Source organism: Anomalospiza imberbis, unplaced genomic scaffold, assembly GCF_031753505.1.
Source record: "Anomalospiza imberbis isolate Cuckoo-Finch-1a 21T00152 unplaced genomic scaffold, ASM3175350v1 scaffold_177, whole genome shotgun sequence".
Taxonomy (NCBI): Eukaryota; Metazoa; Chordata; class Aves; order Passeriformes; family Viduidae; genus Anomalospiza; species Anomalospiza imberbis.
Genome location: NW_027099811.1, coordinates 92,387 through 105,790, shown reverse-complemented (window position 1 = coordinate 105,790; position 13,404 = coordinate 92,387). Strand labels below are relative to the sequence as shown.

Here is a 13,404-nt window from a genome sequence, read left to right as displayed (position 1 = left end):
TCACTCGGGGTCACTCAGGGTCAGTTTGGGGTCAGGTTTTGGTGATTTGGGGGTGTTTTAAGGGAATTTTGGGGGATTTTTGGGGATTTGGGGTCACTCATTGGTCACTCAGGGGGTCACTCAGGGTCACTCGGGGGTCAGTTTGGGGTCAGGTTTGGGTGATTTGGGGGTGTTTTATGGGAATTTTGGGGGATTTTGGGGATTTGGGGTCACTCGGGGGTCACTCAGGGGTCACTCAGGGGTCACTCGGGGGTCACTCAGGGGTCAGGGGTCACTCGGGGGTCAGTGGCCACTCGGTGGTCACTCGGTGGTCACTCACCCAGCGCCAGGCTCAGGTGCTCGCCCATCCCCTGCAGTTGCCCGAAGCAAACGGAGCCGGGAGGGACCCGGGACAGCCTGGGGGGGTTTGGGGTGAAATCGGGGCTTTTTGGGGGTGGCGCAAAAACCACCCCAAAACGGACCCAAAATGTAACAAAAATTGACTGAAAATCACCCCAAAACGGACCCGAAATGTAACAAAAATTCACCAAAAATCACCCCAAAACGGACCCGAAATGTAACAAAAATTCACCAAAAATCTCCCCAAAATGGACCCGAAATTTAACAAAAATTGACTGAAAATCACCCCAAAATGGACCCGAAATTTAACAAAAATTCACCAAAAATCACCCCAAAACGGACCCGAAATTTCACAAAAATTCACCAAAAACCACCCCAAAACGGACCCGAAATTTAACAAAAATTGACCGAAAATCACCCCAAAATGGACCCGAAATTTCACAAAAATTGACTGAAAACCACCCAAAGATCCCAAAAATTCCCAAAAAATCCCCAAAATCCCAAATTCCCCAAAGTCCCGAATTCCGCGCGTTCCGCGGCGCGGCGGCGCTCACCCGCGGAGCGCGGCCAGGGCCGAGGCCTTCGTTGTGCGTGGCCACCATGAGCGAGAGGCGCGAGCCCGGCCGGGCCAGCGCGGCCAGCAGCAGCCGCAGGCAGCGCTCGTAGCTGGGGAGAGAGAGCAGAAATCAGCGGGGAGGCGCCCCAAAATCGGCCCAAATTCACCCGAAAATCGGCCCAAAATCACCCGAAAATCGGCCGAAAATCGGCCAAAATTCACCCGAAAATCGGCCGAAAATCGGCCCAAATTCACCCAAAAATCGGCTGAAATTCACCCAAAAATCACCCGAAAACCACCCAAAAATCAGCCCAAATTCACCCAAAAATCAGCCGAAAATCAACTGAAATTCACCCAAAAATCACCCAAAACCCACCCAAAAATCGGCCGAAATTCACCCCAAAAATCACCCAAAACCACCCGAAATTTCCCCCAACATCCCCCAAAATTCTCCCAAAATTCCCCCAAAATTCCCAAAAAAATCCCCGAATTTTCCCCAAAATTCCCCCAAAATTCCCCAAAATTTCTCAAATTTTCCCCAAAATCCCCCAAAAATCCCCAAAATCCCCCAAAAAATCTCCAAAATTCCCCAAAATTCCCCCCAAAATCCCCAAAATTTCCCCAAAATCCGAAATCCCCCCAAAATCCCAAAATCCCAAATTCCCCAGTTTCCCCCAAAATCCCAAATCCCCAAATTCCCCAGTTTCCCCAAAATCCCCCAAAATTCCCAAAATTTCCCCAAATTTCCCCAAAATCCCAAATTCCCAAAATCCCAAATCCCCAAAATCCCAAATCCCCAAATTCCCAAATTCCCAAATCCCCAAGTTCCCCAGTTTCCCCAAAATTCCCCAAATTCCCAAAATTTCCCCAAAATCCCAAATCCCCCAAAATCCCAAATCCCCAAAATCCCAAATCCCCCAAAATCCCAAATTCCCAAAATTCCCAAATTCCCAAAATCCCAAATTCCCAAATCCCCAAAATTCCCCAAATTCCCAAAATTTCCCCAAAATCGCAAATCCCCCAAAGTCCCGAATTTCCCAAAATTCCCCCCAAATCCCCAAAATTTCCCCCAAAATTTCCCCCAAAATTTCCCCCAAAATTCCCGCAAAATTCCCCCAATATTTCCCCAAAAATCCCCAGAATTTCCCCCAAAATTTCCCCCAAAATTCCCCCCAAAATTCCCCAAAATCCCCCAAATTTCCCCAAAATCCTCAAAAAATCCCCAAAATTCCCCAAAATTTCCCCAAAATCCCCCCAAAAATCCCCAAAATTCCCCCAAATTCCCAAATTCCCAAATTCCTCAGTTTCCCGGTGCCCGGTGCCGCGGGCTGCCCCGCCCCCACCTGGCCGCGCTCTGCTCCGCCGTGTCCCAGGTGGGGGCGGGGCAGCCCCGGGCGCGCGCCCGCCCCTGCTCCTGCTCCAGGTAAGCCCCGCGCACGAGCTTCACCCCGCACCTGAGCCCGGCCACGCCCACCTGGCCCAGGTGAGCGCCCAGGCGTGCCTCAGTGTCCTGCGGAGGGACAGGTGTGCCCCGGTGTGCCCCAGGTGTGCCCAGGTGTGCCCCAAAATCTGCCCCAGGTGAGCGCCCAGGCGTGCCTCAGTGTCCTGCGGAGGGACAGGTGTGCCCCGGTGTGCCCCAGGTGTGCCCAGGTGTGCCCAAAATCTGCCCCAGGTGTGCCCCAGGTGTGCCTCAGTGTCCTGCGGAGGGACAGGTGTGCCCAGGTGTGCCCCAAAATCTGCCCCAGGTGTGCCTCAGTGTCCTGCGGAGGGACAGGTGTGCCCCAAAATCTGCCCCAGGTGTGCCCCAGGTACCCCAAAATCTGCCCCAGGTGTGCCCAGGTACCCCAAAATCTGCCCCAGGTGTGCCCAGGTGTGCCCAGGTGAGCCTCAGTGTCCTGCGGAGGGACAGGTGTGCCCGGGTGTGCCCCAGGTGTGCCCAGGTGTGCCCAGGTGTGCGCCAGGTACCCCAAAATGTGCCCAAAATGTGCCCCAGGTGTGCCCCAGGCGTGCCTCAGTGTCCTGCGGAGGGACAGGTGTGCCCAGGTGTGCCCAGGTGTGCCCCAAAATCTGCCCCAGGTGTGCCCCAGGTGTGCCCCAGGCGTGCCTCAGTGTCCTGCGGAGGGACAGGTGTGCCCAGGTGTGCCCAGGTACCCCAAAATCTGCCCCAGGTGTGCCCAGGTACCCCAAAATCTGCCCCAGGTGTGCCCCAGGTACCCCAAAATCTGCCCCAGGTGTGCCCAGGTGTGCCCCAGGTGAGCCTCAGTGTCCTGCGGAGGGACAGGTGTGCCCGGGTGTGCCCCAGGTGTGCCCAGGTGTGCCCCAGGTACCCCAAAATGTGCCCAAAATGTGTCCCAGGTGTTCCCCAGGTGAGCCTCAGTGTCCTGCGGAGGGACAGGTGTGCCCGGGTGTGCCCGAAAATGTGCCCCAGGCGTGCCTCAGTGTCCTGCGGAGGGACAGGTGTGCCCGGGTGTGCCCAGGTACCCCAAAATCTGCCCCAGGTGTGCCCCAGGCGTGCCTCAGTGTCCTGCGGAGGGACAGGTGTGCCCAGGTGTGCCCCAGGTGTGCCCAGGTGTGCCTCAGTGTCCTGCGGAGGGACAGGTGTGCCCCAAAATCTGCCCCAGGTGTGCCCCAGGTGTGCCTCAGTGTCCTGCGGAGGGACAGGTGTGCCCCAAAATCTGCCCCAGGTGTGCCCCAGGTGAGCGCCCAGGCGTGCCTCAGTGTCCTGCGGAGGGACAGGTGTGCCCCAAAATCTGCCCCAGGTGTGCCCCAGGCGTGCCTCAGTGTCCTGCGGAGGGACAGGTGTGCCCCAAAATCTGCCCCAGGTGTGCCCCAGGTGTGCCTCAGTGTCCTGGGGAGGGACAGGTGTGCCCAGGTGTGCCCAGGTGTGCCCCAAAATCTGCCCCAGGTGTGCCCCAGGTGAGCCCAGGTGTGCCTCAGTGTCCTGCGGAGGGACAGGTGTGCCCGGGTGTGCCCCAAAATCTGCCCCAGGTGTGCCCCAGGTGAGCCCAGGTGTGCCTCAGTGTCCTGCGGAGGGACAGGTGTGCCCAGGTGTGCCCAGGTGTGCCCGGGTGTGCCCCAAAATCTGCCCCAGGTGTGCCCCAGGTGTGCCTCAGTGTCCTGCGGAGGGACAGGTGTGCCCGGGTGTGCCCCAAAATGTGCCCCAGGTGTGCCTCAGTGTCCTGCGGAGGGACAGGTGTGCCCCGGTGTGCCCCAGGTGTGCCCCAGGTACCCCAAAATGTGCCCAAAATGTGCCCCAGGTGTTCCCCAGGTGAGCCTCAGTGTCCTGCGGAGGGACAGGTGTGCCCCAAAATCTGCCCCAGGTGTGCCCCAGGTGTGCCCCAGGCGTGCCTCAGTGTCCTGGGGAGGGACAGGTGTGCCCCAAAATGTGCCCCAGGTGTGCCTCAGTGTCCTGCGGAGGGACAGGTGTGCCCCAAAATGTGCCCCAGGTGTGCCCAGGTGTGCCCCAGGTACCCCAAATGTGGCTCAGGTACCCCCCAGGTGTGCCCAGGTGTGCCCAAGATCCCCCAGGTGTCCCCAGGTGTGCCCCAGTTGCCCCCAGGCGTGCCCAGGTGTGTCCCCAGGTGCCCCCAGGATCCCCCAGGTGCCCCCAGGTGTGCCCAGGTGCCCCCAGGTGTGCCCCAGGTGCCCCCAGGATCCCCCAGGTGCCCCCAGGTGTCCCCAGGTGTGCCCCAGGTGTCCCCAGGATCTCCCAGGTGCCCCCAGGTGCCCCCAGGCGTGCCCAGGTGTGCTCACCCTCAGGTAGGCCTGCCAGGTGTTCCAGACCCAGGGGCGGGGCCCCGCCCGGTTGTGCCTCCACATCAGCCCCCAGGTGAGGCAGGTGAGGGCGGGGTTCAGGTGAGACATCTCGGCGTCCACCAGCACCTGCACGCCCCGGGCCACCGCGGCCTGGGGGCACGGGCACGTCAGCCCAGCCGTGCCCAGGTGTGCCCAGGTGTGCCCAGGTGTGCCCAGGTGTGTCCCAGCCGTGCCCAGGTGTGCCCAGGTGTGCCCTGGTGTGTCCAGGTGTGTCCCAGCCGTGCCCAGGTGTGCCCAGGTGTGTCCAGGTGTGTCCCAGGTGTGCCCAGGTGTGCCCAGGTGTGCCCAGGTGTGTCCAGGTGTGTCCCAGGTGTGCCCAGGTGTGCCCAGGTGTGTCCCAGGTGTGCCCTGGTGTGTCCAGGTGTGTCCAGGTGTGACCCAGGTGTGCCCAGGTGTGTCCCAGGTGTCCCCCAGGTGCATCCCAAGTGTCCCCAGCTGTCCCCAGGTGTGCCCAGGTGTGCCCAGGTGTGCCCAGGTGTCCCCAGGTGTCCCCAGCTGTCCCCAGGTGTGTCCCAGGTGTGCCCAGGTGTGTCCAGGTGTGACCCAGGTGTCCCCAGGTGTCCCCAGGTGTGTCCCAGGTGTGCCCAGGTGTGTCCAGGTGTGTCCCTGGTGTCCCCAGGTGTCCCCAGGTGTGTCCAGGTGTGTCCAGGTGTCCCCAGCTGTGTCCCAGGTGTGCCCAGGTGTGCCCAGGTGTGCCCAGGTGTGTCCCAGGTGTGTCCAGATGTACCCAGGTGTGCCCAGGTGCATCCCAAGTGTCCCCAGGTGTCCCCAGGTGTGTCCCCAGATGTCCCCAGGTGTGCCCAGGTGTCCCCAGGTGTCTCCCCAGATGTCCCCAGGTGTGTCCCCAGATGTCCCCAGGTGTCCCCAGGTGTGTCCCCATGTGTCCCCAGGTGTGTCCAGCTGTCCCCAGGTGTGTCCAGATATCCCCAGGTGTCCCCAGGTGTGTCCCAGGTGTGACCCAGATGCCCCCAGGTGTGACCCAGCTGTCCCCAGGTGTGCCCAGGTGTGTCCCCAGGTGTCCTCAGGTGTCCCCAGGTGTGACCCAGCTGTCCCCAGGTGTCCCAGGTGTCCTCAGGTGTGTCCCAGGTGTGCCCAGGTGTCCCAGGTGTGTCCCAGCTGTCCCCAGCTGTCCCCAGGTGTGTCCCCAGGTGTGTCCCAGGTGTGCCCAGGTGTCCCCAGGTGTGTCCCAGGTGTGTCCCCAGGTGTGTCCCAGGTGTGCCCAGGTGTCCCCAGGTGTGCCCAGCTGTCCCCAGGTGTGTCCCCAGGTGTGTCCCCAGATGTCCCCAGGTGTGTCCAGGTGTGCCCAGGTGTCTCCCCAGATGTCCCCAGGTGTGTCCAGGTGTGCCCAGGTGTCCCCAGGTGTCCCCAGATGTCCCCAGGTGTGCCCAGGTGTCCCCAGGTGTCCCCAGCTGTCCCCAGGTGTCCCCAGGTGTGTCCCCAGGTGTCTCCCCAGGTGTCCCCAGATGTCCCCAGGTGTGTTCCCAGGTGTGTCCCCAGATGTCCCCAGCTGTCCCCAGGTGTGTCCCCAGGTGTGCCCAGCTGTGCCAGCTGTGCCTGAGCCACTTGTGCCACCTGGCGGAGCGCAGGTGACTCACCTGTGCCACCTGCTCCAGCCTCCTCAGGCCCCTCCCCAGGTGTTCGTTCTCAGCCGGGCTGAGCCAGGTGAGCTCGGGCACCTGCGGGGCAGGGGGCGTGGCCCAGGTAAAATGGGCGTGGCCCAGGTGAACGGGGCGTGGTCAATCGGGGAGGGGTTACCTGGCCACCCAACATGGCCGCCACCTCTTCTGGGTTAAGCACCGCCCCTTCCGGCTTGGCCAATCGGAGCGAGAGTTTCTCCTGGGGGGCGTGGCCAGACAGGGGGCTCACCTGAGGGGCCTCACCTGCCCCATAGAGCCCAGTCCTGCCCCATAGATCCCAATCCTGCCCCACAGATCCTCATCTGCCCCATAGATCCTCACCTGCCCCATAGAGCCCAATCCTGCCCCATAGATCCCGGTCCTGCCCCATAGATCTTCACCTGCCCCATAGATCCTCATCTGCCCCATAGATCCTGGTCCTGCCCCACAGATCCTAGTCCTGCCCCACAGATCCTCATCTGGCCCATAGATCCTCACCTGCCCCATAGATCCTCATCTGCCCCATAGATCCTGGTCCTGCCCCATAGATCCCAGTCCTGCCCCACAGATCCTCATCTGCCCCATAGATCCTCACCTGCCCCACAGATCCTCACCTGCCCCATAGATCTCAATCCTGCCCCATAGATCCTCACCTGCCCCATGGAGGCCTCACCTGCCCCATAGAGCCCAGTCCTGCCCCACAGATCCTCACCTGCCCCATAGATATCAATCCTGCCCCATAGATCCTCACCTGCCCCATGGAGGGCTCACCTGCCCCATAGATCCCAGTCCTGCCCCATAGAGCCCAGTCCTGCCCCATAGAGCCCAGTCCTGCCCCATAGATCCTAATCCTGCCCCACAGATTCCAATCCTGCCCCATAGATCCTCACCTGCCCCATGGAGGGCTCACCTGCCCCATAGATCCCAGTCCTGCCCCATAGAGCCCAGTCCTGCCCCATAGAGCCCAGTCCTGCCCCATAGATCCTAATCCTGCCCCACAGATTCCAATCCTGCCCCATAGATCCTCACCTGCCCCATGGAGGGCTCACCTGCCCCATAGATCCCAGTCCTGCCCCATAGAGCCCAGTCCTGCCCCATAGAGCCCAGTCCTGCCCCATAGATCCTAATCCTGCCCCACAGATTCCAATCCTGCCCCATAGATCCTCACCTGCCCCATGGAGGGCTCACCTGCCCCATAGATCCCAGTCCTGCCCCATAGAGCCCAGTCCTGCCCCATAGAGCCCAGTCCTGCCCCATAGATCCTAATCCTGCCCCACAGATTCCAATCCTGCCCCATAGATCCTCACCTGCCCCATGGAGGGCTCACCTGCCCCATAGAGCCCAGTCCTGCCCCATAGATCCCAATCCTGCCCCACAGATCCTCATCTGCCCCATAGATCCTCACCTGCCCCATAGAGCCCAATCCTGCCCCATAGATCCCAGTCCTGCCCCATGGAGGGCTCACCTGCCCCATAGATCCCAGTCCTGCCCCATAGATCCCGGTCCTGCCCCATGGAGGGCTCACCTGCCCCATGGAGGGCTCACCTGCCCCATAGATCCCAATCCTGCCCCACAGATTCCAATCCTGCCCCATAGATCCTCACCTGCCCCATGGAGGGCTCACCTGCCCCATAGAGCCCAGTCCTGCCCCATGGAGGCCTCACCTGCCCCATAGCGCCCAGTCCTGCCCCATAGATCCCGGTCCTGCCCCATAGATCCTCACCTGCCCCATGGAGGGCTCACCTGCCCCATAGAGCCCAATCCTGCCCCATAGATCCTCACCTGCCCCATGGAGGGCTCACCTGCCCCATAGAGCCCAGTCCTGCCCCATAGATCCCAGTCCTGCCCCATAGAGCCCAGTCCTGCCCCATAGATCCTCATCTGCCCCATAGATCCCGGTCCTTCCCCATAGATCCCAGTCCTGCCCCATAGATCCCAGTCCTGCCCCATAGATCCCAATCCTGCCCCATGGAGGGCTCACCTGCCCCATAGAGCCCAGTCCTGCCCCACAGAGCCCAGTCCTGCCCCATAGATCCCAGTCCTGCCCCACAGATCTTCAACCTCCCCTTAGATCCCAGTCCTGCCCCACAGATCCTCAACTTCCCCAAAGATCCCAATTCTGTCCCATAGATCCTCACCTGCCCCATAGATCCCAGTCCTGCCCCATAGGTTCCACCCCACATCTCCACCCCACAGATCCCTCCTGCCCCATAGATCCCATATCCCCACCCTGTAGATCCATTCGGCCCCATAGATCCTTTACCTGCCCCATAGATCCTTTACCTGCCCCATAGATCCCAGTCCTGCCCCATAGACCCCACAGATCCCACCCCACAGATCCCTGCCCCACAGATCCCACCCCACATCCCCCTGCCCCACAGATCCCCCCTGCCCCACAGATCCCCCCTGCCCCACAGATCTCCCCTGCCCCACAGATCCCCCCTGCCCCACAGATCCCCCTGCCCCACTCACGCAGAGCCGCTGGCTCAGCAGCGCCGTCACCTTCAGCTGCATGGCGGGCTCGGGGCCCGAGGTGGCCGCCAGCCCCACACATTGCAGGGCCGCCCCACAGTTCTGCTCGAACCAGGCCTCACTGCCCCACAGGTGACCCCAAATCCATCAGTGACCCACAAGTGACCCCAAACCTCATCAGTGACCCACAAGTAACCCCAAAACCCATCAGTGACCCACAAGTGACCCCAAAATCCATCAGTGACCCATAAGTAACCCCAAACCCCATCAGTGACCCACAAGTGACCCCAAAACCCCATCAGTGACCCATAAGTAACCCCAAAACCCCATTAGTGACCCACAAGTGACCCCAAAATCCATCAGTGACCCACAAGTGACCCCAAAATCCATCAGTGACCCATAAGTAACCCCAAAACCCATCAGTGACCCACAAGTGACCCCAAAATCCATCAGTGACCCATAAGTAACCCCAAAACCCCATCAGTGACCCATAAGTAACCCCAAAATCCATCAGTGACCCACAAGTGACCCCATTAGTGACCCATAAGTGACCCCAAAACCCATCAGTGACCCACAAGTGACCCCAAACCCCATCAGTGACCCATAAGTAACCCCAAAACCCCATTAGTGACCCACAAGTGACCCCAAAACCCATCAGTGACCCACAAGTGACCCCAAACCCCATCAGTGACCCACAAGTGACCCCAAACCCCATCAGTGACCCACAAGTAACCCCATTAGTGACCCATAAGTGACCCCAAAACCCATCAGTGACCCATAAGTAACCCCAAAACCCCATTAGTGACCCATAAGTGACCCCAAAACCCATCAGTGACCCACAAGTGACCCCAAACCCCATCAGTGACCCCAGAAGTGCCCCACAAGTGACCCCCACGCCCCATCAATGATCCAGAAGTGACCCCAGACCCATAGGTGACCCCAATCCCCTTTAGTGACCCACAAGTGACCCACAAGAGAACCTAAAACCCCACAAGTGGCTCCAAAACTGTCCTATAAGTGAACCCCACACCCCATAAATGACCCCCACTCCTCGTAAGTGACCCACAAGTGACCCCAGGGCACCATTAGTCACCCCCACACCCCATAAGTGACCCCAAAGCTGCCCCATAAGTGACCCAGAAAACCCCAGAAGTAACCCACAAGTGACCCCAGGACACCATTAGTGACCCTAAAACCCCATAAGTGACCCCAAAACCGCCCCATAAGCGTCCCCGACTCACCCCTCGCCATCGGGTCCCTCACCCTCGATGGGCAGGGCCAGCATGGGGCGCAGGCCACGAGCCCGGAGCCGCTGGGCCAGTTCCTGCACGGCCGCCGGGCTCCGGCCGACCGCGAACTGACCCCAGAGGGACACGGAGAGAAGGGCCCGCCATAGGTGGGGACCCAGAAGCCGGCGGGACGCCCGCAGGAACTGTGGGGAACCGGGGGAGGTTGTGGTGGGGTGGGGAGAAAATGGCGAGGGAGCGTGAGGGGGAAAAGGGTGGGAAAGTGTGAGGGGAGGAAATGGAGGGGGAGTGTGAGGGGAGAAAATGGCAGAGGTGTGTGAGGGGGAAAAAGGGTGGGAAAGTGTGAGGGGAGGAAATGGCGGGGGAGTGTGAGGGGAGAAAATGGCAGAGGTGTGTGAGGGGGAAAAAGGGTGGGAAAGTGTGAGGGGAGGAAATGGAGGGGGAGTGTGAGGGGAAAAAATGGTAGAGGAGTGTGAGGGGAGGAAATGGAGGGGGAGTGTGAGGGGAGAAAATGGTGGGAAAGTGTGAGGGGAGGAAATGGAGGGGGAGTGTGAGGGGAAAAATGGTGGGAAAGTGTGAGGGGAGGAAATGGCAGAGGTGTGTGAGGGGAGAAAATGGAGAGGGAGTGTGAGGGGAGAAAATGGTGGGGAAATGTGAGGGGAGAAAATGGCAGGAGAGTGTGAGGGGAGAAAGGGCAGGAAAGTGTGAGGGGAAAAAGGGTGAGGAATTGTGAGGGGGAAAATGGTGGGGGAGTGTGAGGGGAGAAAATGGCAGAGGTGTGTGAGGGGAAAAAAATGGTGTGAGAGTGTGAGGGGAGGAAAGGGCAGGAGAGTGTGAGAGGAGAAAATGGAGGGGGAATGTGAGGGGAAAAATGGTGGGAAAGTGTGAGGGGGAAAAATGGAGGGGGAATGTGAGGGGGAAAAAATGGCGGGAAAGTGTGAGGAGGGGGGAAAAGGGTGAGGAAGTGTGAGGTGGAAAATGGTGGGAAGTGTGAGGGGAGGAAATGGGAGGAGAATGTGAGGGGAGAAAATGGAGGGGGAGTGTGAAGGGAAAAAGGGCGGGGGAGTGTGAGAGGAAAAATGGAGAGGGAATGTGAGGGGGGAAATGGTGGGAAGTGTGAGGGGAGGAAATGGTGGGGGAGTGTGAGGGGAAAAAAAGGCGAGGGAATGTGAGGGGAAGAAAGGGTGGGAAAGTGTGAGGGGAGAAAATGAAGGGAAACTCTGAGGGGAGGAAATGGCAGGAGAGTGTGAGGGGAGGAAATGGAGGGAGAATGTGAGGGGAAAAATGGAGGGGGAGTGTGAGGGGAAAAATGGTGGGGGAGTGTGAGGGGAGAAAATGGTGGGAAAGTGTGAGGGGAAAAATGGAGGGGGAATGTGATGGGAGGAAATGAGGGGGAATGTGAGGGGGAAAATGGTGGGAGAGTGTGAGAGGAAAAAGGGTGGGGGAGTGTGAGGGGAGAAAATGGTGGGAATGTGTGAGAGGAAAAAGGGCAGGAAAGTGTGAGGGGAAAAAGGGTGAGGAAGTGTGAGGGGAAAAAGGGCAGGAAAATGTGAGGGGAGAAAATGGAGGGGGAATGTGAGGGGGAAAATGGTGGGAAAGTGTGAGGGGAGAAAATGGCAGGGTAGTGTGAGGGGAAAAAGGGCAGGAGAGTCAGGGGAAAAATGGCGGGGGAGTGTGAGGGGAGGAAATGGCGGGGGAGTGTGAGGGGGAAAAAGGGTGAGGAAGTGTGAGGGGGAAAATGGTGGGAAGTGTGAGGGGAGAAAATGGCAGAGGTGTGTGAGGGGAAAAAAATGGTGGGAGAGTGTGAGGGGAGGAAAGGGCGGGAGAGTGTGAGGGGAGAAAATGGAGGGGGAATGTGAGGGGAAAAATGGTGGGAAAGTGTGAGGGGGAAAAATGGAGGGGGAATGTGAGGGGGAAAAAATGGTGGGAGAGTGTGAGGGGAGGAAATGGAGGGGGAGTGTGAGTGGGAAAAATGGAGGGGGAATGTGAGGGGAAAAATGGTGGGAAAGTGTGAGGGGGAAAAATGGAGGGGGAATGTGATGGGAGGAAATGAGGGGGAATGTGAGGGGAAAAATGGTGGGAAAGTGTGAGGGGAGAAAATGGTGGGACAGTGTGAGGGGAAAAAGGGCAGGAGAGTGTGAGGAGAGGAAATGATGGGAATGTGTGAGAGGAAAAAGTGTGAGGAAGTGTGAGGGGAAAAAGGGCAGGAAAATGTGAGGGGAGAAAATGGAGGGGGAATGTGAAGGGAAAAAGGGCAGGAAAATGTGAGGGGAGAAAATGGAGGGGGAATGTGAGGGGGAAAAAAGGGCGGGAAACGGTGAGGGGAGGAAATGGCGGGAAAATATGAGGGAAGGAAATTACGGGAAACAGTGAGGGGACAGGAATGAAGGAAGCCCTGAAGGGACAGAAAGGCCTAATCCCTGAGGGAGGGAAATGAGGGCAGCCATGAGGGAACAGGAGGAAGGAGATGCCCCACTTTGCCCCCAGAGCTGCCCCACAGGGACACAGCTCAGGACCCGCCATGACCGTAAGGAGCAGGGGCGAGGTTTGGGGTTCGCGGATGGCGTTTCGGAGCCGGTTATGGGGAAGAAATGAGGTGTACATTTGGAGATTTAGGAGTCAAGAGGGCTAGGAGGGGGTTGGGGGGCCATTTGTGGAATCTGGGGGGCTTTGATGGGGCAAGGGAGGGGTTTGGAGGTCACTTCTGGGGCAGCTTGTGAGGGCAGAAAACGGCGGGAAGCCCTCGGTGTGGGTCAGGGGTCTCTCTCTATGGGTCTCTCTATGGGTCAGGGGTCTCTAATTTGGGTGGGGGGTCCCCATTGTTTTTGGGGAGGGGGGTCTCACCGCCTCGGGGTCCCGCTGCAGCCGGGGGTGGGAGCAGAGGGCGAACACCAGCAGGCCCCGGAGCAGCTCCCACCATCCCAGGGCCGCCAGGGCCCGGCCCTCCCTCACCTGCACCTGCACCTGCACCAGCAGTGGCGACCCCTCCCCACTTTCCCAGTCTCCCTGCCCCATAGATCCCCCCACAGACCCCTCCCGCCCCACAGATTTACCCCATGGCTTCTCCTGCCCCACAGACCCGCCCTGCCCCATAGATCTCCACGGGGACCCCCTCCAGCCTTTGGTCACTCGCTGCCCCAGAGATCGACCCCCAGAGCGCCCCTGCCCCATAGATCCCCCCATAAATCCCCCCAGGGACCTTCCCTGCCCCATAGATCCCCCCAAGGATCTCCTCTGCCCCATAGATCCCCCCATAAATCCCCCCAGGGATCTCCCCTGCCCCATAAATCCCCCCATAAATCCCCCCAGGGACCTTCCCTGCCCCATAGATCCCCCCAAGGACCTCCTCTGCCCCATA

General features: G+C 59.7%; 1 protein-coding gene across 1 annotated transcript; it reads right to left on the bottom strand.

Annotated features, from left to right (window-relative positions):
* Positions 1 to 311: 311 nt before the first annotated feature.
* LOC137466340 (hydroxyproline dehydrogenase-like) lies at positions 312 to 13,187 on the bottom strand. Its single transcript, XM_068178101.1, has 9 exons — positions 12,891 to 13,187; positions 10,041 to 10,231; positions 8,800 to 8,920; positions 6,467 to 6,547; positions 6,307 to 6,387; positions 4,649 to 4,801; positions 2,239 to 2,405; positions 894 to 1,005; positions 312 to 350 (listed from the first exon to the last, which is right to left on the bottom strand). The coding sequence occupies exons 1-9, from the start codon at positions 13,137 to 13,139 to the stop codon at positions 312 to 314; spliced, it is 1,194 nt and encodes a 397-aa protein (XP_068034202.1). The 5' UTR covers positions 13,140 to 13,187.
* Between the last annotated feature and the right edge of the window lie 217 nt (positions 13,188 to 13,404).

What these genes read in the sequence shown, in the direction of transcription:
- LOC137466340 (XM_068178101.1), bottom strand. Translation starts at nt 13,139, where the DNA reads ATGGGGCAGGGCGGGTCTGTGGGGCAGGAGAAGCCATGGGGTAAATCT. An exon ending in GGCTGGAGCAGGTGGCACAG is followed by an intron (nt 4,802 to 6,306) that starts GTGAGTCACCTG and finishes CCGTGCCCCCAG; the next exon opens with GCCGCGGTGGCCCGGGGCGT. An exon ending in CCTGGCAGGCCTACCTGAGG is followed by an intron (nt 2,406 to 4,648) that starts GTGAGCACACCT and finishes GTCCCTCCGCAG; the next exon opens with GACACTGAGGCACGCCTGGG.